The 20,626-nt window shown below is 42.0% G+C and overlaps 2 protein-coding genes across 7 annotated transcripts in view; both read right to left on the reverse strand.

Annotated features, from left to right (window-relative positions):
* Positions 1-736: 736 nt before the first annotated feature.
* Positions 737-5,968, reverse strand: LOC110506692 (SIN3-HDAC complex-associated factor-like). Of its 2 annotated transcripts, none has more exons than XM_036964404.1 (6): positions 5,812-5,968; positions 4,452-4,596; positions 3,970-4,069; positions 3,745-3,859; positions 3,397-3,541; positions 737-3,251 (listed from the first exon to the last, which is right to left on the reverse strand). In XM_036964404.1, exons 2-6 carry the CDS (start codon positions 4,577-4,579, stop codon positions 3,059-3,061), a joined length of 681 nt encoding a protein of 226 aa, XP_036820299.1. In that variant the 5' UTR covers positions 4,580-4,596; positions 5,812-5,968; the 3' UTR covers positions 737-3,058. The 2 variants fall into 2 exon arrangements, with proteins under 2 accessions (XP_036820299.1, XP_036820300.1); XM_036964405.1 differs by lacking the exon at positions 5,812-5,968 and adding an exon at positions 5,547-5,715.
* A 359-nt stretch (positions 5,969-6,327) lies between these two features.
* Positions 6,328-20,626, reverse strand: part of LOC110506693 (DENN domain-containing protein 5A) — a 52,507-nt gene continuing 38,208 nt past the window's right edge. For 4 of the 5 annotated variants that reach the window (XM_021586500.2, XM_036964402.1, XM_021586499.2 and 1 more), the window contains 9 exons: positions 11,873-12,001; positions 11,238-11,359; positions 10,743-10,888; positions 10,516-10,634; positions 10,218-10,399; positions 9,766-9,848; positions 9,410-9,533; positions 9,122-9,290; positions 6,328-7,920 (listed from right to left, as the gene is read on the reverse strand). In XM_021586500.2, coding sequence (XP_021442175.1) covers positions 7,737-7,920; positions 9,122-9,290; positions 9,410-9,533; positions 9,766-9,848; positions 10,218-10,399; positions 10,516-10,634; positions 10,743-10,888; positions 11,238-11,359; positions 11,873-12,001 — 1,258 coding nt within the window. In that variant the 3' untranslated portion in view covers positions 6,328-7,736. Of the gene's footprint in view, positions 7,921-9,121; positions 9,291-9,409; positions 9,534-9,765; positions 9,849-10,217; positions 10,400-10,515; positions 10,635-10,742; positions 10,889-11,237; positions 11,360-11,872; positions 12,002-16,792; positions 16,837-20,626 lie in introns of those variants that run through there. The other variant, XM_036964403.1, reaches the window with a different exon arrangement.

The following is a 20,626-nucleotide window of genomic DNA, read 5'->3' on the forward strand; positions in this document are numbered from 1 at the left end:
CCCAATTGGGAAACTCGGGATCATCCTTATACAACGAGTTAGCAAGTCTTACATTTCCGAGTTCTAACTAGCAAGTAAACGTGGTTTAAGCAAGTCGGATATTTTCCGAGATTCCGACCTGAGATGAACGGGACATTGACTAGGCAATCGACATTGGAACATGGATTTATGTCGCATTCATGTCATGTCGGAATATCGGGACGTCCGAGTTTAAATTAAAATAAATTATTTGCGTGGAGCTTCGTGTTAATTCATTGTGGTACCTTCCGCCTAGGTTAGCATGACGTGAATACGGCTTTATATTGAAGAAGCCTTCATGCGAACTACTTCATGCGCCTTTGAGTGTTCAACATCAGGGGCATAATGGAATATTTAGCGCCTTACTCGCTTAATATTCGATTATCCAAATGAAAATGAGAGCTTTGGGCAACAGACATTCTATGGCCTACCTGTGATCATTGATTCTGCGCACTGCTCCCCTGTGTGAGGCGCTAGGCGTAAGGTGGGTTGGCATTTGTCAGATATGTCACTGCCTAAAAGTATGGGGGACGAAATTAAAATACTGTAGTTGAGCTATTATACTCAACTAGTGAAAAAGGCGGCCAAGGGCAACTCATAAAATGCATTATTCATTGCTTTAATTTAACCAACCCTCTCTCCAATCTACGATGATTAAACAACGTGTTACGGTTTGAGTACCATCTAGCGGTTGAAATGAGATCACGCAGGCTCAAAAATTATATTTGATGTTTTATTACAAGACAGAACTAATGCAGTTGTGGAGATACAGAATAACAATATAGACAAAACCAAAACAAAATCGAAAGAAGTGCACAAAATGAAAATTACTTGAAGGTCCTAACGGTTCAATTTACAGCATCAGTTTTACAAATGGATTTGAAATAAATAAATATTAAATGACATTACAGATTGAATTTCATGATGTAAAAGGCATGTTCGTTCTTATAAGGCACACTAATGATCAAATGTGCCATGCAAACACCAATAAAATAGTCATTTCCCTATATACAAAAACAGTTTAGAATTTCCATCTTGATAAAAGGAAGCATCAGCTCTCCTTTTAATGACACTATTTAAGAATCAGAGAAAGATTTAACACTCAACTAACCTGCTACACAAAAGTAACTGTTTTGAAAACCAAGGTTATACAGTATATTGACACAAACCATTCTACTGATTTAGTTCAGTTATAGCAAATAAATAACTTTGCACAACAGGATACCCTGTCTACTAGCCAGGTGCCAGATCAGTTTGTGCTCTTGCAAACTCCACTGATATCAGTGTTAAGCTATATAATGTTTGGCATGACAATGAGTAACAAGAAGTTGGCATGACAGAACAGACAGACTGGCACTCAGGCTACCGGTCTGCATGTCTGACAACAAACTAATAATAATTCACGCCACTTACTGCAAAACTGTGCATTATTTAAGAGGTACACACCTGATTGGTTTGACTCGACCACTGACCAGAAATGTATAGAAAACGAACCAGAAACGTATGTTGTCGCTTGAGGCAAAGCCACATTATAATTATGAAATATCGATTTAAAACAATGAAACGCAGGAAAAACAATTTTGCTACGAGGCGGAGATGGACTTACAAATGTTGCTCCTTTAACATTTTGGTAATTTCTCACATTCAAAATGTCTGCATAGTCTACGCTTTGATTTGCTTCTGTAAAATATAAAATACACGTTCAATAACAGAATAACAAGATGCCAACAAACACAGAACATTAATAATGTAAGTATTGCTTTAGCCTTCAACTCATAGGACAAAGATATGGGTGGTATTCAGCAGGCACAAACTGTGTTACTGCCGGAAGTTGTCCAACACCACACTGCTAATTTTCATAATTGGTTGCTAAAGCTTTGCTGCATTGTGCCTTACCAAACACAACCCCCTGAAGTGTTGTGACAAACTTGGGGATTAGGCTAGCCACTTATTGACCAATGAATAAGTTACAAGTGATGCCATAAAAGAATGCCTCAATCTAAATAGTTCCACATCTGTACACATTTAGTGGTTTAAAAAGATGCATTGTAATTTAAAATAGTTCTCATAGCCAAAACACTCTCAAGTGTATATACAAGAACACTTCAACATATGATTATAAAAATGTGCATTTTCAGCTCATGGAAGACTACAAATAAATAATTGCTGGTTTTCATTCCAAGACAAAGATGAGTTCTGCATGCTTGGTCGAACTCAATCTATCGTGATTCACTTGCATGAAATTGCTGGAAAAGCAATAGATACGCGCATGGTACGGAGTGTTAACACATCTGACAACATACAATACTACTCAGTGCTTGCCAAACCATGCATGTGTGGGAAAGTGTGATAACACATGCATGTATACATTTAAAAGGCCATTCATAATGTATAAATTCACTGAAGACCCCTAAATACTCTTAACCCATAACCCTTTATATATTAAGATGCTATAAATTGAATTAAATCTGCTTGAGTGTCAGGGGAAAACAAGTATAAGACTTAAAATGTCAATTCCATCAATGCAAATAAGCTGGTTTTAGAAATCTAGCTGGTGGAGTCTTGCATATCAGCACAAGAATACTTAATTGCCAATTAGACAGCTGTAAAAATAAAAAAACAAGTCTGGATGCTGGCAAAAATAACATAATATATACAAATCCTGGTAACCGTAACACAGAAAATACGCTTTAAATGTTGCAAACCAAATTAAATCAGACCTGAATAGTGTGCCCTTCAAGGCCAAATAGAATTCTGCCTCATCCTATAAATAGTACAACTAATGCATTTATAAAAACATTTTTTTTGGTTCTTTTTAGTTTTCTAAAAAAAAAAGAAAGACAAGAAAATGAATTATATGTAAAAAAAAATTACAAATACACATATCAAAGCAAAAATAGGAAAATCATTTAGCCATCTAAATGCACAGTGAACTAATAGGGAATGGTTGGGGGGGGGGGGGGGGGGGGGGGGGAATAGTCTGCCACTGGAGACAACTTGTAGGGTGTCATGGTCACCCCAAGAGGGTGCTCAAGAGCCATCACCAGTCCTCTTTCAGGGCCTCTGGTAGCGGGAGAGGCGGGGGGTGAATGGCGGGAAGGGGAAGGTGCGTGTCCTGTATGGGAATCAACGTCTCCTGCTTCTTGGAGCTGCAGCAGGGCTTGAAGAGACGCGGGTCAATCATCACCTCACCAAAACGCCCTTTGTACACAATCCCACAGCACACCTTTTGTCTACAGGGAAGAGGATGAAGTATCCATTCAATAATTTGTCCAAAAAGCAAATCATTTCTGCAGAATTGTCCCAGATAAATTACAGTACTAAATGAAATTGAGATTTTCCAGACAGACTTCAATTTCATATACTTCATTGAGATACCTTTTCCAGTAAGAACGGTCCAGGAAGGAAAAGACAGAAGGAGTGGGGCGCCTCTGTTTGGACTCAATGTCTGAGCCGTCATCTGACTCATAGCTGGGGGACTGGGATGGAGACATGCTGGAGGTCGTGCTGTGGGCATCCGAGTCTGAAAGGACAAACAGGACCATTTGTGGCGGCATTCTCTCATGGTAAATGTTTGAGGCAACATCTGCATGTCTACCTGGATCCTCCAAGTAGGGCCTAGTGACTAAAGTGAAACAAAGACTTACGCAGTATAACTCAGTGGTTTAAAAATGTTGAAGGTGTAGATAATATTCTATAATTTTGTTGATTTAACAAGTGACCTACTTTGTCTTTTGAATTTGTGAAGCCTCTTCAGTTTGCTTTTCTTCTTCCCATCACTGTTCTTCGTCTTCTTGGGTTTGGTTAGCTTGAAGCCAGGCCCAGCTCTTGCATCCACAACCTAATGTCATATACCAGTAATACATGTCAATCACTCAACTTCCACACAGCATCAATTACATGAAAAATCAGTGAATCCTCATTGAACTAAAATAACAAGTTGGTGCATACATGGTTCCAGTTCTTCTTAGAGCCTTTTGGCAGTTTTTTCCATCTTTTTACTAACAGCACACAGGCATTGCAGATGTCTCCCACACGATCCTCTGACAACCTTGATAAATAATCAAGAAATGAAAACAAAAACACCAAGCAAATCAGTAAACATCTTTAAATAACAGACAGAACCTTAACTTATATATGAAATCATATTCTGAAGCACTGCAAAGTTAACATTGTTTTGCTGTCTGAAGAACAATGATCTAAATCAGTCCTAGACCAGTTACTAATATCTTCCCAATTCAATCTATTGACCATCACTTGTTTAACCTTGTATGGCATACAATCACTGGGACAAAAACAGGTGCAAACTCTGCATTAACATGAATTAGAATATACAACACATAAATAAAAGTGTGTAGTGTTTAATACTCCATAAAAAAAAATAAGAATTTGATGAATGCAATGTTATCATGTCATTAAGACTTAAAGCATACCCAAAACATAGCCTGAAGGTTTCTTCATATCTGCTGCTGTCAGTAAAGCGTGAACTGGAGGACTTGGTCTTGCAAATGCAACATCCTTCATGGCTGCGATATATCTTAGACTTGTGAAAACCAAACATGATGATCAATGGGAACCCTACAGAGAAATAACAAATAGATTACCAAAGGATGCCATCCATTGAATGCAGAATAGTAATAGCACTAACGTCACTGCTGTAATGCTTTCCCCTGGTGGAAAGGGGCGGGTCACTACATGTGGTCAAAACATTGAGTTAGTTCCATTTAGAAGCCGTATTCTACAATTTTAGCTACCCATGATAGCTTGTACGAAGTTCTCATATTTATTGACGATTACCCTATTTTAACTACACAAAATTTGCTATACGAAGTACACAAAAAAAAAACATTTCCTTTCTGCATTTAGATACGCCTTTTATCAATCCTGCAAGCTATTATACCGATTAATGACAATCACTTAGCCAACGTCCCCGTTATTATGCACACACAATTAACGTTATAGGCAACGACTCCCATCTCGCTTTTTTGTTTCCTGACTGGAGGAGACTATTTTTAAACAAAGCTCGCGGGACAGGAACCAAATGATGAAATTGGTTGAATGTTTTTTGAGCACAGACTCACACAACTAAATCTAGCCAACTTTTGCAAGCTAGCTATTCCATTTAGTAGATTACAATACACCAACGGTACATTGCCACTTGCAAGCGATCCACTAAAATAGAATGGCAGCATCTGGCAACCGCTAGTAATGACGCCATCGTTAGCTAACTTGGCTACTACAAATTATCGACAAATTACAACAGTAGGTCATTGGTAATAAATGAACTGTGCTTTTCGTGCTGCAATTTGGATCGTTTCTGTGTTTGGAACGGATATGTTGTCGGGAAAGTGATTCTCAGTTACTTGGGGAATCCGAAACAAAAAGCGGGGAAGGAAAACTCCTTCTAGCGAAGAAACAAAAAGCGGACGAACAGTCATTAAAAAAAATGCGGCACAAAAAAAGTGAATTGAGCAACACTGGCTTGTCTTATAATTTCAAATGAAATTGTTGTAAGATTTAACACGCACAATAATTTATATCGTTTCCTTCCCTTTAAATTCAAACATTCGCCCGCTGAGAGCGCCAAATAGCAATCTGACTATTGTTGTTAGCTAGCCTGCTAACGTTAGCTAGCTACCACGCCACGCTCCATATCCATGCTCTCCCATTGTTACAATGACCCCCGTGCAGATATAGTTAGCACGCGACAGACTAAAATTAAATGTAAGCGCAGTAAAACATTAGCATTCACGTTAATTTCTAAACGTAAAGGGTAAATAACAGTAGACTTACCGAACAAAAACTTTAAATCTTCGTTGTCTTTTTACACACTGCGCATGCCTTACTACTACTACTACTGCATACAGCTGGGTATTCGAATGACATTAGCATAAAAAAAGATGATAATAAAGCGAAACACCATATTAGGAGTGTAACGTGTCCGTTTGAACAGAAGTAGTTCACCCAATTGGAGCACACTATACATGGTATTTAACAATATGGGATTCTGGTTGTAGTAGTGAATATGGAAATGATTTCCGTCTAATCCTGTGTATTCAACACCTCACTAGACTCCATGTCCCAGCAAGCATCGTATCAGCAACGTATGAATGGACAAGAAAAACAAGTATTTGAAATGGCGCGAATGAGTTTGTTTACATTTTAAAACTAGCATTTGTTGTTGTTATCAGTGTTTGATTTCTCTGCTTGGTAAAGTTCAATAACCATCAATAACCATACAACAATTTATAGTGACACCATTCCAGTCAGTTATAATCCTTCAATAAAAATACAATAAACATATCCATATCCATTACTGCATTTCTGTAATTTTATTCTTTATTTAATTTTTTACACTGTACACATTTCCTCACTTAGTAAACACTACATTATACGGCTATGTCAAATGTACAACAGTATTGAAAAACAAAAATATATCTCCCAAGATGCTCATGTCGATTGTACATGGAATAGTACAACCAACTCAATCCAGACATTGGCACAGGAAAGACATCGGCACAGGAAAGACATCCTTCACACCTACTTCTATCAAACTGCTATTGTTATTCATCATCCTATGCTGCACAGTAAGAAAAATGGAGGAGGTCCAATGATTCTCATCTAGATCTTGGGTTGATTTTTTTGTGTGATGTGGATTATATTGCATAGCAGAAACGCCAACAGTTCAGATGAGAATCGTTTGTTCTATTTTGAATCTGGCCTTTTATAGCAACCATATGTACCACACATTATTAATTTAACTGGCAATTAGCTCATACAATTTTCACTACTGAACAGACATGATGTTGTAAACCTGCCAGGAATGGGCAGAACAGGTGAAGATTAATGAGAAGTTGTTGGAAAGAAGGATGCACTGGTTAGAGGTATTTACACAAAGGCTGTCATTTTATAAATTACTCACTTTCTACCAAGCCATGGTTATGATGAATACTGTACTGTTGAAGAGTTGTGTGTCAAGTGTGAAGCACTGACATGGCCGTATAGTGATACTTCTCCAACTGAATACATATTGTGCATCATTAGCATACGCTACATTATCTTATTCAGGAGCCTCTTCTTAGGCCAAGTTATCCATATAAAATAGTTGCATCCTACGGTACTTCCAGGGGGATTGATCCAAACTTACACACTGTCATATTGATGTAGGTGAATCAGTTTCCCACCCTACACAAACATCTATACCATGTCATATTCATACTTATAAAGCATACTTCTACATCATTTGCTTCAAGCTCTGCATTATGACAGTTAGAATTAGAACAGAGCAAGCAACTTGACATACATATCAAAATAATACTGTTCTTCTCCGAAAATATATTAACAGTTTTTGTTCCTTGATTTCCTTTTTAGAATATAGCCATTGTCAGCAGTTCACAATAACAATGAAAATATTTAGCTTTCAATAAAGTAGTATACAACAGGTGGGTTATCTTCTTCAACAAAGTGAAAGTCATGGATCGTAATAGAAAACATATTCTTAACGTCTAACAGCAACATTATTAAGGATAAAAATAACAACACATTTTGAAAGGCTCATTACACTTAATATATGGCAAATGTAACAGTAGCTTTAATATAAGCCAGAAATCATCCCTTAATTGTTCAAGTCTCTTTCTACATAAAAAGGTTCAATTGTTCTTTAGTGGTCCCTAACAGTCTTCCTTAGTCAGGTCCAATTGGTGCGAACGAAGGAGGGCCTAGATACCGATCCCTTTGACAAGTGAAGCTTCTAGGGTAATGTTGAACTCCTGCAAAGTCTGTAGCACTCTGATCAGAGAATTTACCAATGAGCGGTCCTTTATCAGTGCTGTGTCTTCGTACATTTGCACTGTGATTGGACAGTCTGCGAGGAGAGCGATCCAGTGGTGTAACAAATGGTCCCTAGGAAGAGCAGAGAGAAACAGGAAGTTTACCAGATTGACTTCAGGGACCTTTTTTTAGTAAATCCTCATACCTGCTAAAAGACAGGATAGGAAGGGCTCAAGCTTGGTTATGACTGAGGCATTATTTATGTTGCATTTAGGCATGTCTGGTCTCGCTATGTGCCACTTAAAAAGATTTTTGACAAAGAACAAAGAGAAGATATTTCATTAAAGTGGCAGATGCATTTGAGCTACCAAGCCCTGTTCTGCCACAAAGGGTTGAGAGAGAAAGAGGAAGTCTGAGGTGTCATAATTAGTAGGATATATATACTGTATGTTTTGAACTAGTGTGTGGAAGCTTAAAGTGGGATTATAAACTGGGTGGTTCAAGCTCTGAATGCTGATTGGCTGACAGCAGTGGTATATCAGACCGTATACAACGGGTATGACGGAACATTTCTTTTTACTGCTCTAATTACGTCGGTAACCAGTTTATAATAGCAATAAGGCACCTTGGGAGTTTGTGGTATATGGCCAATATACCATGGCTAAGAGGTGTATCCTGAGTGGCAAAGCCGTCTAAGGCACTGCATCTCAGTGCAAGAGGTGTCACTATAGTCCCTGGTTCAAATCCAGGCTGTATCAACTCTGGCTGTGATTGGGAGTCCTATAGGGCAGTGTGCAATTAGCTCAGTGTCGTCTGGGGTAGGCCATAAGAGGCCAATAAGAGTTTGTTCTTAACTGACTTAGTTAAATAAATGTTAAATAAAATATCTGGGCACTCTGCTTTGCGATGTGCATAAAAACAGCCCTTAGCTGTGGTATATTGGCCACAGCTAAGGGCTGTGCTTAACTATAAAAAATAGATGTACACAACCTCCCAAAAGGATAGGCAGACACACAGTGTGAGGGAGAATAACTGAAACAGGAGGCGGGGAAGTTCACTGTTATAAGCTAACGTTTAGTTTTTTAATGAATTTAAACAAAATCCCCCAAATTCCCGGAAAGTTTCCGACACTTCGCAACCCTAGCTGCTATTAGAGAGATAATGAAACACCTCTCTTTCAGTTGAATTGAAGATGTCTTGTAAAACATCTCAAACAATCTAATTTGCCCTTTTGACCAGGACATTTAGTGCTGTACAATGAATTCCCATTAAAATGTTCCTGATGATAGCTGTTGTTCTGAGAGTGTTTGTGAGGCTACAGAGGAGATATTACCTGGCACCCAGACACACCAGCATCTGGAACTTCCCATCCTTGCCTATGTTCCTAGATGTGCTGTTGATGGCCCGCATGAATTGGCAGAAGTGGCATACTCTGGTTTGCCAGTTCTCATCTGGAGTCACCTCCCTCTGCTCAGCACTCTCAAAGTACACTTGTGACTTTTCTATAAGGAGAAATCACAGACAAAAGACATTGATAAGAGAAACCTCATCCATTAGCATGGCACGGACGATACTGTATACTGTATATTTAGGTGTAATGGTAGTGTTTTGGAGGCTTTACCTAAGAAGTCCCAGATGAAGACATTCTTAAAGAGGCGTGGGGATTTGAAGCCATGCTGGAACACCTGATCTAAAGCCCAGACTAGACCATACTCCCCACACAACAGAAGGGTCAGACTGCCCCTCTATAGAAAAACAGACAGGGAAAGAAAAAGAGTGACTAATGTTGTCTCTTTTCAAAGTATCCTGGTCCAACACATCAGTTGTGTCCATATGAAAGTGTTCATTTGGAACACATGTGAGTGAAACTATGATCAGTGTTGCCTGCAGTGTACAGACAGTGTACAGGTTGAGGACCCACTGTCTCCTTCACTGTGATGAATAATAGACAATGTGGTGGGGGGTTGTGTCTCTCACCTCCTTCTCTGGCTTGTGGAAGTGCTTCACTATCCCATTGATGGCCTCTCCCACTCCCTCTTGGATCTGACCAGTGTTCAACTCTGGATGATGGGAAAGAGTAAGAAAAAATCAGTCCATGCCAGCAGACACAAGACCCTCAAAAGTTATATAAAGGCATGGACACACCGGTAGCGTTTGCCAGCCGAGAGTACTTAGCACCTCTTAACAGTGTGCCGGCCATAATTTGCAAACCGAGGGCAAAACGATTCTACATGTAGAATCGCGCTGATTTTTTTTCAGTCAAACATCCACCAGAGACCAGAGAGAGGGTGGTCCCTAAAACACACCACGGTGAAAAAACTGCAGACAAACGGGAGATCAACATTTGGTGCTGTGTGTGGAGTCCCTTGGTGAAGATTATTGGTTATTATTGATGACGATTTTTGCAGTGTATTTGAATGGTCACTCACTTGGTTTGCTGTTTGGTGAGATGGTGACGAACCTCCTCATCATCCCAGGGGACTGCTGCATGGGGGGCGTACGACACATTCTGTCCTCGTTCTCTGAGTTTGGTGTCACTAGCTCTCCCACCAGGACCCTCTCCAGACTGCCATCGTCCACCCCCTTCCCCAGCCACCGGCCACACGGGAACCTACGCACACACACAACAATATAACAGTTAGCCAAAGCTTCAACAGGGTCTTTCTTGTGAATAAATGCTACTGAAATCTCTAGCATAAGGCAGCTGCTACCAAATATTTCACTCACTTGTAAGCATGACCTGTGATCTCATTCCGGACCATAACATACTCCACAAGCCACTTGGCGTAAAGACCTGAGTTATCATGGCCCATCTGCACTGTGGTCAGCTTGCCCAGGTTCTGGCACTGCGATAGCGGTGGAGAAGGCAAAGGGCAAAAGTCATGTTAAGGTGAATATATATTGATATTATTATCAAAATACCAGAAATATTCAATCTTGAGGGGAGCACCAACCTCAAAGGTGATCTCCTGAGTGTGCTTGGGGATCTGGAGAACCCCAGTCTCAGCCAGCTCCCCAGACACACACACCCAGGGGTTGGCTGTGAACATGGAGCCTCCTAGTTTCTTACTGGGAATCACCAGCACATGGTATGGGATCACTGTGGGACAGAGAAGAGAGGGAAACCTGAAATCACTCAGTCAAGTACAATATGGTAGCAGGTAGCCTAGTGGTTCGAGCATTGGGCCAGAAATCAAAAGGTTGCTAGATCAAATCCCTGAGCTGACAAGGTAAAAATCTGTTGTTCTGCCCCTGAATAAGGCAGTTAACCCACTGTTCCTAGGTTGTCATTATGAATACGAATTTGTTCTTAACTGACTTGCCTAGTTAAATAAAATGGTCACAAGAGCTACCTCTGTCTTCAATATATTTCTCAGTAAGCATCTCAAATTCAGGAAATTGGTTTAGCCAGGAAATAAGTCTTATTACTCTAATTTGCTGGCACTCACTGATGGTTGTGAAGACATTGGTGAAACAGAAGTAGTCCACAGCGTTGAAGGAGAGGAGGTGGTACAGGAACTGCTCTTTCTCATCGTCACAGCGCAGAAAAGCATAACGCTTGTATAGTTTCCTGCAAAAGAAACAAAAAAATTCACCAAAACAAATCAGTTTAGCATTTCATATGATGTAATGATTATAGATTGAACAATAACAGTCTGAAGCCTAAAAGGCTGAATCAGAAGCTGATGAATGTGTTTTCCTTGATAAACAACTGGAGAACGGTAATGGAATGGTCACAATGCAATACCTCCATAATAAATCATGAACGTGACCCACTTCACCACCATCTCATCAATTATTAAAAAAAACATTGTAAATGTTTAATAGGTGATTGTACTATGACGTTTGGATCTGTCAAAAGAGCTCATGTATTATACATGCATAGTTTTCAGACATCAGGTTGATTCATGTGTGTGAGACTGAGTGGGACATTCCAATAAAAACTAGTGAGGATTTATGAGACTGACTTAAAGGGAATGGGGTATTATCCCAATTACTGAAGCAGAGGCTCTTACAAACAGTACACATGTTGTGTTTAGCTTGATATGCCAGTTGTATACTAGGTCCTTGTTGTTTTGCTCACTTTGTAAGTTCATGGTCAGACAGCAGCTTTTTGAGGTGCCTGGACAGCAGCTTCTTCTCCATGGAGAGCCTCACCCAGGCCCTGGCCTTGCCCACGTCTGTCTTGATCTCCCCAATGTTCTGGATGTGTCTACCGAGGATATAGTACACAGCACAGAGGTCAGAGAAGAAAAAAAACACACAAATGCACACATATACAAACAGTCATCCTTTCAGAGATGGTCTATAATGTTGTAGCATGTTTTGCATCCTTTGGCCAAGGTGAACACAAACCACAAATCTAATATATGATAAGATGCAAGAGAAGTGACAGTCCCTCTGAACAAGGTGATAGACCTCTGCTGTATGTTGTTTTCACCACTGTTCTAGATTCCAGAGCATGCAGGGCTGAGAGGGGGTAGCCAGCCCAGCCAGGAAGAAGCCTTGGCCAGCCCCAGACTCCCTAGTGTTTAAGCCAGCCTCCTGTCATCGCTCCCAGCCACTATCATGCCCTCCGTGTCCAGACACATTCCCTTCCACTCCACCTCTGCCAGTAAGAACTGCACTGTCTGTGCTTTAAGTGCTCCCCATGCACCCCCCCTCTCTCATCCCTCCTTTCCCTCCCCCTCTTCCCTTACTCTCACGAATTAACCCAATTTCCTCCACTCCACTCTGTTCCCCATGGCAACAGAGCAAAATATCAACATTCACAATGAAGATTGTTATTGCATGAATGGTATAGTAAGACAAACAATGGTTATCTGCAATCTGCAGACTAACTACAGGAATCCACCTCCCGTAGAAGAGGATAAATGTCAAATAATAAAGAGCACAGCAAGGTAAATATGAAATGTTGATATGTAGAATGAAGCTACCTGGTCAACATTTATTGTCCATTTAAAGTACAGATACCCAAATATAATATATTTATCAATTAAAATGTGCTCGTATATCAATGTGACAACGCACAAATGAAAAAGCACCAATGGAAAATTCTGGATCCTTGGAAAGAAGACATGACATGTTTGTCTGTGCAGACGTGTGATCAGAGTAGACTTCTACAACAGACTACAGCACAGCCATGGGTAGGCAGTCATTGTAAATAAGAATTTGTTCTTAACTGACTTTCCTAGTGAAATAAAAAAAATACAATAAAATAAACAGCTACCTGAGTCAGATCACCCTCTCCCTGGCTTGGTCTGCAGGGGGTCTGCAGGGGAATCAGGCTGGAAGTAACATGCTGTCACACAGATCAGCCCAGCTCTCTTTACCACCTCCTTCACACCACACCAGGAATGATGTCCTGTATGACTCAACACCACTGGCTGTGGTGCACCGTAGACATGACAGTGGTCTGACTGCCTTAACACACAACGCATCCCATAAACTATCGCCAACTTCAGGATTCCTCTCAGCCTGGCTGAGCACTACTGTCTGAAAGTGTCTGCTAAATGAACTACTGTGGATAAAAGTGTCTGCTTAATGAACTAGTGTGGTTAAAAGTGTCTGCTATAAATTAAATACTGGGATGAAAGTGTCTGCTAAATGAACTAGTGTGGTTAAAAGTGTCTGCTATAAATTAAATACTGGGATGAAAGTGTCTGCTAAATGAACTAGTGTGGTTAAAAGTGTCTGCTATAAATTAAATACTGGGATGAAAGTGTCTGCTAAATGAACTAGTGTGGTTAAAAGTGTCTGCTAAATGAACTAGTGTGGTACTGTTTCAGAACAGAGACCCACCTGTTTTGAGCCCCACCTGTAGTCCAACGCTCTAACCACCAGGCTACCTGTCTCCCCAAATAACACATATGGAATCATGTAGTAACCAAAGAAGTGTTAAACAAATCAAAATGTATTTTAGATTTTAGATTCTTCAAAGTAGCCACCCTTTGCCTTAATGAAAGCTTTGGACACTCTTGGCATTCTCTCAACCAGTTTCACCTGGAATGCTTTTTAAACAGTCTTGAAGGAGTTCACACATATGCTGAGCACTTGTTGGCTGCTTTTCCTTCACTCTGCGGTCCAACTCATACCAAACCATCTCAACTGGGTTGAGGTCAGGTGATTATGGAGGCCAGGTCATCTGATGCAGCACTTGGTCAAATAGCCCTTACAAATCAAATCAAATCTTATTGGTCACATACACATGGTTAGCAGATGTTAATGCGAGTTTAGAGAAATGCTTGTGCTTCTAATTCCGACCATGCAGTAATATCTAACAAGTAATCTAACAATTTCACAACAACTACCTTATACACACACAACTGTAAAGGAATGAATAAGAATATGTACATATAAATACATGGATGAGCGATGGCCGTGCGGCATAGGCAATATGCAGTAGATGGTGTAGAATACAGTATATACATATGAGATGAGTAATGTAGGATACGCAAACATTATATAAAGTGACATTGTTTAAAGTGACCAGTGATACATTTATTACATCCAATTTTTAATTATTAAAGTGGCTAGAGATTTGAGTTAGTATTTGGCAGCAGCCACTCAATGTTAGTGATGGCTGTTTAACAGTCTGATGGCCTTTAGATAGAAGCTGTTTTTCAGTCTCTCGGTCCCAGCTTTGATGCACCTGTACTGACCTCGCCTTCTGGATGATAGCAGGGTGAACAGGCAGTGGATCGGGTGGTTGTTGCCCTTGATGATCTTTTTGGCCTGTGACATCGGGTGGTGTAGGTGTCCTGGAGGGCAGGTAGTTTGCCCCCGGTGATGCGTTGTGCAGACCTCACTACCCTCTGGAGAGCCTTAAGGTTGTGGGCGGAGCAGTTGCCGTACCAGGCGGTGATACAGCCCGACAGGATGCTCTCTATTGTGCATCTGTAAAAGTTTGTGAGTGTTTTTGGTGACAAGCCAAATTTCTCCAGTCTCCTGAGGTTGAAGAGGCACTATTGTGCCTTCTACACCACTCTGTCTGTGTGGGTGGACCATTTCAGTTTGTCCGTGATGTGTACGCAGAGGAACTTAAAACTTTCCATATTCTCCAATACTGTCCTATCGATGTGGATAGGGGGGTGCTCCCTCTGCTGTTTCCTGAAGTCCATGATCATCTCCTTTGTTTTGTTGACGTTGAGTGTGAGGTTATTTTCCTGACACCACACTCCAAGGACCCTCACCTCCTCCCTGTAGCCCGTCTCATCGTTATTGGTTATCAAGCCTACCACTGTACCACTGTACCACTGTCTGCAAACTTGATGATTGAGTTGGAGGCATGCATGGCCACACAGTCATGGGTGAACAGTTTGTACAGGAGAGGGCTGAGAACGCACTCTTGTGGGGCCCCCGTGTTGAGGATCAGCAGGGTGGAGATGTTGTTTCCTACCCTCACCACCTGGGGGAGGCCCGTCAGAAAGTTCAAGACCCAGGGTTTCGAGCTTAATGACAAGTTTGGAGGGTACTATGGTGTTAAATGCTAGGGCAGTGTGCAGTGTGATTGTGATTGTGTCGTTTGTAGACCTATTGGGGCAGTAAGCAAATTGGAGTGGGTCTAGGGTGTCAGGTAGGGTGGAGGTGATATAATCCTTGACTAGTCTCTCAAAGCACTTCATGATAGTCGTTTAGCTCAGTTACCTTAGCTTTCTTGGGAACAGGAACAATGGTGGCCCTCTTGAAGCATGTGGGAACAGCAGACTGGGATAGGGATTGATAGAATATGTCCGTAAACACACCAGTCAGCTGGTCTGCGCATGCTCTGAGGACGCGGCTAGGGATGCCGTCTGGGCCTGCAGCCTTGCGAGGGTTAACACGTTTAAATGTTTTACTCACGTTGGCCGTGGTGAAGGAGAATCCACAGGTTTTGGTAGCGGGCCATGTCAGTGGCACTGTATTGTCCTCAAAGCGAGTAAAGAAGTTGTTTAATTTGACTGGGAGCAAGACATCGGTGTCCGCGACAGGGCTGGTTTTCTTTTTGTAATCCGTGATTGACTATAAACCATGCCACATACGTCTCGTGTCTGAGCCGTTGAACTGTGACTCTACTTTGTCTCTATACTGACACTTAGCTTGTTTGAGGGAAAAGCTACACTGTTTGTATTCAGTCATGTTTCCGGTCACCCTGCCATGATTAAAAGCAGTGGTAAGCGCTTTCAGTTTTGCGCGAATGTTGCCATCAATCCACGGGTTCTGGTTGGGGAAGGTTTTAACAGTCATCGTGGGTACAACATCACCGATGCACTTGCTAATAAACTCGCTCACCAAATCAGCGTATACATCAATGTTGTTGTCTGAGGCTATCCGGAACATATCCCAGTTCACGTGATCGATGCAATCTTGAAGAGTGGAATCCGATTGGTCGGACCAGCGTTGAACAGACCTGAGCACGGGCATTTCCTGTTTTAGTGTTTGTCTATAGGCTGGAAGCAACAAAATGGGTTCGTGGTCAGATTTGCCGAAAGGAGAGCGAGGGAGGGCTTTATATGCGTTGCGGAAGTTAGAGTAGCAATGATCCAGAATGCTGCCAGCCCGGATTGCGCATTCGATATGCTGATAAAATTTAGGGAGTCTTGTTTTCAGATTAGCTTTGTTAAAGTCCCCAGCTACAATAAATGTAGCCTCATGACATATGGCGCCGACAGAGATGGTCGCCTCGCTTCGCATTCTTAGGAAACTATGCAGTATTTAGTTTGTTTTATGTATTATTTCTTACATTGTTACCCCATGAAATCTTAATCTTATTACATACAGCCAGGAAGAACTATTGGAAGAGCAACGTCAACTTACCAACATTATGACCAGGAATACGACTTTCCCGAAGCGGATTCTCTGTTTGGACCACCACCCAGGACAATGGATCAGATCCCAGTAGGCGACCCAAAACAACGGCGCCGCAGAGGGGCAGACGGAGCGGTCTTCTGGTCAGGCTCCGTAGATAGGCACATCGCTCACCGCTCCCAAGTATACTACTCGCCAATGTCCAGTCTCTTGACAACAAGGTAGACAAATCATCGCGGAGGTGTGTTTTGGGTCATTGTGCTGTTGAAAAACAAATAATAGTCCCCCTAAGCGCAAACCAGATGGGATGGCGTAACGCTGCAGAATTATGTGGTAGCCATGCTGGTTAAGTGTGCCTTGAATTCTAAATAAATCACAGACAATGTCACCAGCAAAGCACCCCCACACCATCACACCTCCTCCTCCATGCTTCCCGGTGGGAACCACACATGCGGAGACCGTCCGCTCACCTACTCTGCATCTCACAAACACACGGCGATTGGAACCAAAAATCACAAAGGACAGATTTCCACCAGTCTAATGTCCATTGCTCTTGTTTCTTGGCCTAAGCAAGTCTCCTCTTCTTATTGGTGTCCTTTAGTAGTGGTTTCTTTGCAGCAATTTGATTCACTCCGTCTCCTCTGAACAGTTGATGTTAAGATGTGTCTGTTACTTGAACTCTGTGATGCATTTTTTTGTGCTGCAATTTCTGAGGCTGTTATCTCTAATGAACTTATCTTCTGCAGCAGAGGTAACTCTAGGTCTTCCTTTCTTGTGGCGGTCCTCATGAGAGCCAGTTTCATCATAGCGCTTGATGGTTTTTGCGACTGCATTTGAAGAATCTTTCAAAGTTCTTGAAATGTTCCAGATTGACTGACCTTCATGTCTTAAAGTAATGATGGACTGTCATTTCTCTTTGCTTATTTGAGCTGTTCTTGCCATAATATGGAATTGGTCTTTTACCAAATAGGGCTATTGTCTGAGGGCTATGCCAAGAGTGTAGTAACTGTTTTGGTTACTACATGATTCCATATGTGATATTTCATAGTTTTGATGTCTTCACTATTATTCTACACTGTCGAAAATTGTAAAAATAAAGAAAAACCCTTGGACTTTTGACAGGTCCTGTATATATACACTGCTCAAAAACATAAAGGGAACACTAAAATAACACATCCTAGATCTGAATGAATGAAATACTTTTTTCTTTACATAGTTTAATGTGCTGACAACAAAATCACACAAAAATGAACAATGGAAATCAAATTTATCAACCCATGGAGGTCTGGTCTGAAAACCACACCACAGGCTGATCCAACTTTGATGTAATGTCCTTAAATCAAGTCTAAATGAGGCTCAGTAGTGTGTGTGGCCTCCACTTGCCTGTATGACCTCCCTACAACGCATGGGCATGCTCCTGATGAGGTGGCGGATGGTCTCCTGAGGGATCTCCTCCTAGAACGGGACTAAAGCATCCGCCAACTCCTGGACAGTCTGTGGTGCAACGTGGCGTTGGTGGATGGAGCGAGACATGATGTCCCAGATGTGCTCAATTGGATTCAGGTCTGGGTAACGGGCGGGCCAGTCCATAGCATCAATGCCTTCCTCTTGCAGGAACTGCTGACACACTCCAGCCACATAAGGTCTAGCATTGTCTTGCATTAGGAGGAACCCAGGGCCAACCGCACCAGCATATGGTCTCACAAGGGGTCTGAGGATCTCATCTCGGTACCTAATGGCAGTCAGGCTACCTCTGGCGAGCACATGGAGGGCTGTGCGGCCCCCCAAAGAAATGCCACCCCACACCATGACTGACCCACCGCCAAACCGGTCATGCTGGAGGATGTTGCAGGCAGCAGAACATTCTCCACGGCGTCTCCAGACTCTGTCACGTCTGTCACATGTGCTCAGTGTGAACCTGCTTTCATCTGTGAAGAGCACAGGGTGCCAGTGGAAAATTTGTCAATCTTGGTGTTCTCTGGCAAATGGCAAAAGTCCTGCACGGTGTTGGGCTGTAAGCACAACCCCCACCTGTGGATGTCGGGCCCTCATACCACCCTCATGGAGTCATGTTTCTGACCGTTTGAGCAGACACATGCACATTTGTGGCCTGCTGGAGGTCATTTTGCAGGGCTCTGACAGTGCTCCTCCTTGCACAAAGGCGGAGGTAGCGGTCCTGCTTCTGGGTTGTTGCCCTCCTACGGCCTCCTCCACGTCTCCTGGTGTACTGGCCTGTCTCCTGGTAGCGCCTCCATGCTCTGGACACTACGCTGACAGACACAGCAAACCTTCTTGCCACAGCTCGCATTGATGTGCCCTCCTGGATGAGCTGCACTACCTGAGCCACTTGTGTGGGTTGTAGACTCCGTCTCATGCGACCACTAGAGTGAAAGCACCGCCAGCATTCAAAAGTGACCAAAACATCAGCCAGGAAGCATAGGAACTGAGAAGTGGTCTGTAGTCACCAGCTGCAGAACCACTCCGTTATTGGGGGTGTCTTGCGAATTACCTATAATTTCCACCTGTTGTCTATTCCATTTGCACAACAGCATGTGAAATGTATTGTCAATCAGTGTTGCTTCCTAAGTGGGCAGTTTGATTTCACAGAAGTGTGATTGACTTGGAGTTACATTGTGTTGTTTAAGTGTTCCCTTTATTTTTTTGAGCAGTTTATACAGTGCCTTGCGAAAGTATTCGGCCCCCTTGAACTTTGCGACCTTTTGCCACATTTCAGGCTTCAAACATAAATATACAAAACTGTATTTTTTTGTAAAGAATCAACAACAAGTGGGACACAATCATGAAGTGGAATGACATTTATTTGATATTTCAAACTTTTTTAACAAATTCAAAAACTGAAAAATTGGGCGTGCAAAATTATTCAGCCCCTTTACTTTCAGTGCAGCAAACTCTCTCCAGAAGTTCAGTGAGGATCTCTGAATGATCCAATGTTGACCTAAATGACTAATGATGATAAATACAATCCACCTGTGTGTAATCAAGTCTCCGTATAAATGCACCTGCACTGTGATAGTCTCAGAGGTCCGTTAAAAGCTCAGAGAGCATCATGAAGAACAAGGAACACACCAGGCAGGTCCGAGATACTGTTGTGAAGAAGTTTAAAGCCGGATTTGGATACAAAAATATTTCCCAAGCTTTAAACATCCCAAGGAGCACTGTGCAAGCGATAATATTGAAATGGAAGGAGTATCAGACCACTGCAAATCTACCAAGACCTGGCCGTCCCTCTAAACTTTCAGCTCATACAAGGAGAAGACTGAACCGAGATGCAGCCAAGAGGCCCATGATCACTCTGGATGAACTGCAGAGATCTACAGCTGAGGTGGGAGACTCTGTCCATAGGACAACAATCAGTCATATACTGCACAAATCTGGCCTTTATGGAAGAGTGGCAAGAAAGCCATTTCTTAAAGATATCCATAAAAAGTGTTGTTTAAAGTTTGCCACAAGCCACCTGGGAGACACACCAAACGTGGAAGAAGGTGCTCTGGTCAGATGAAACCAAAATGGAACTTTTTGGCAACAATGCAAAACGTTATGTTTGGCGTAAAAGCAACACAGCTGAACACACCATCCCCACTGTCAAACATGGTGGTGGCAGCATCATGGTTTGGGCCTGCTTTTCTTCAGCAGGGACAGGGAAGATGGTTAAAATTGATGGGAAGATGGATGGAGCCAAATACAGGACCATTCTGGAAGAAAACCTGATGGAGTCTGCAAAAGACCTGAGACTGGGACGGAGATTTGTCTTCCAACAAGACAATGATCCAAAACATAAAGCAAAATCTACAATGGAATGGTTCAAAAATAAACATATCCAGGTGTTAGAATGGCCAAGTCAAAGTCCAGACCTGAATCCAATCGAGAATCTGTGGAAAGAACAGAAAACTGCTGTTCACAAATGCTCTCCATCCAACCTCACTGAGCTCAAGCTGTTTTGCAAGGAGGAATGGGAAAAAAATTTCAGTCTCTCGATGTGCAAAACTGATAGAGACATACCCCAAGCGACTTACAGCTGTAATCGCAGCAA

The sequence above is a fragment of the Oncorhynchus mykiss genome, chromosome 26 (assembly GCF_013265735.2).
Source record: "Oncorhynchus mykiss isolate Arlee chromosome 26, USDA_OmykA_1.1, whole genome shotgun sequence".
NCBI lineage: Eukaryota > Metazoa > Chordata > Actinopteri > Salmoniformes > Salmonidae > Oncorhynchus > Oncorhynchus mykiss.

Bases quoted from the DNA above. Each gene is read 5' to 3' on its own strand.
- LOC110506692 (XM_036964404.1), bottom strand. From the start codon at position 4,579: ATGTTTGGTTTTCACAAGTCTAAGATATATCGCAGCCATGAAGGATGT. The intron at 3,542-3,744 runs GTAGGTCACTTG...TTGTCCTTTCAG, and splicing joins TCACAAATTCAAAAGACAAA to ACTCGGATGCCCACAGCACG. The intron at 3,252-3,396 runs GTATCTCAATGA...TCTTCCCTGTAG, and splicing joins GACCGTTCTTACTGGAAAAG to ACAAAAGGTGTGCTGTGGGA.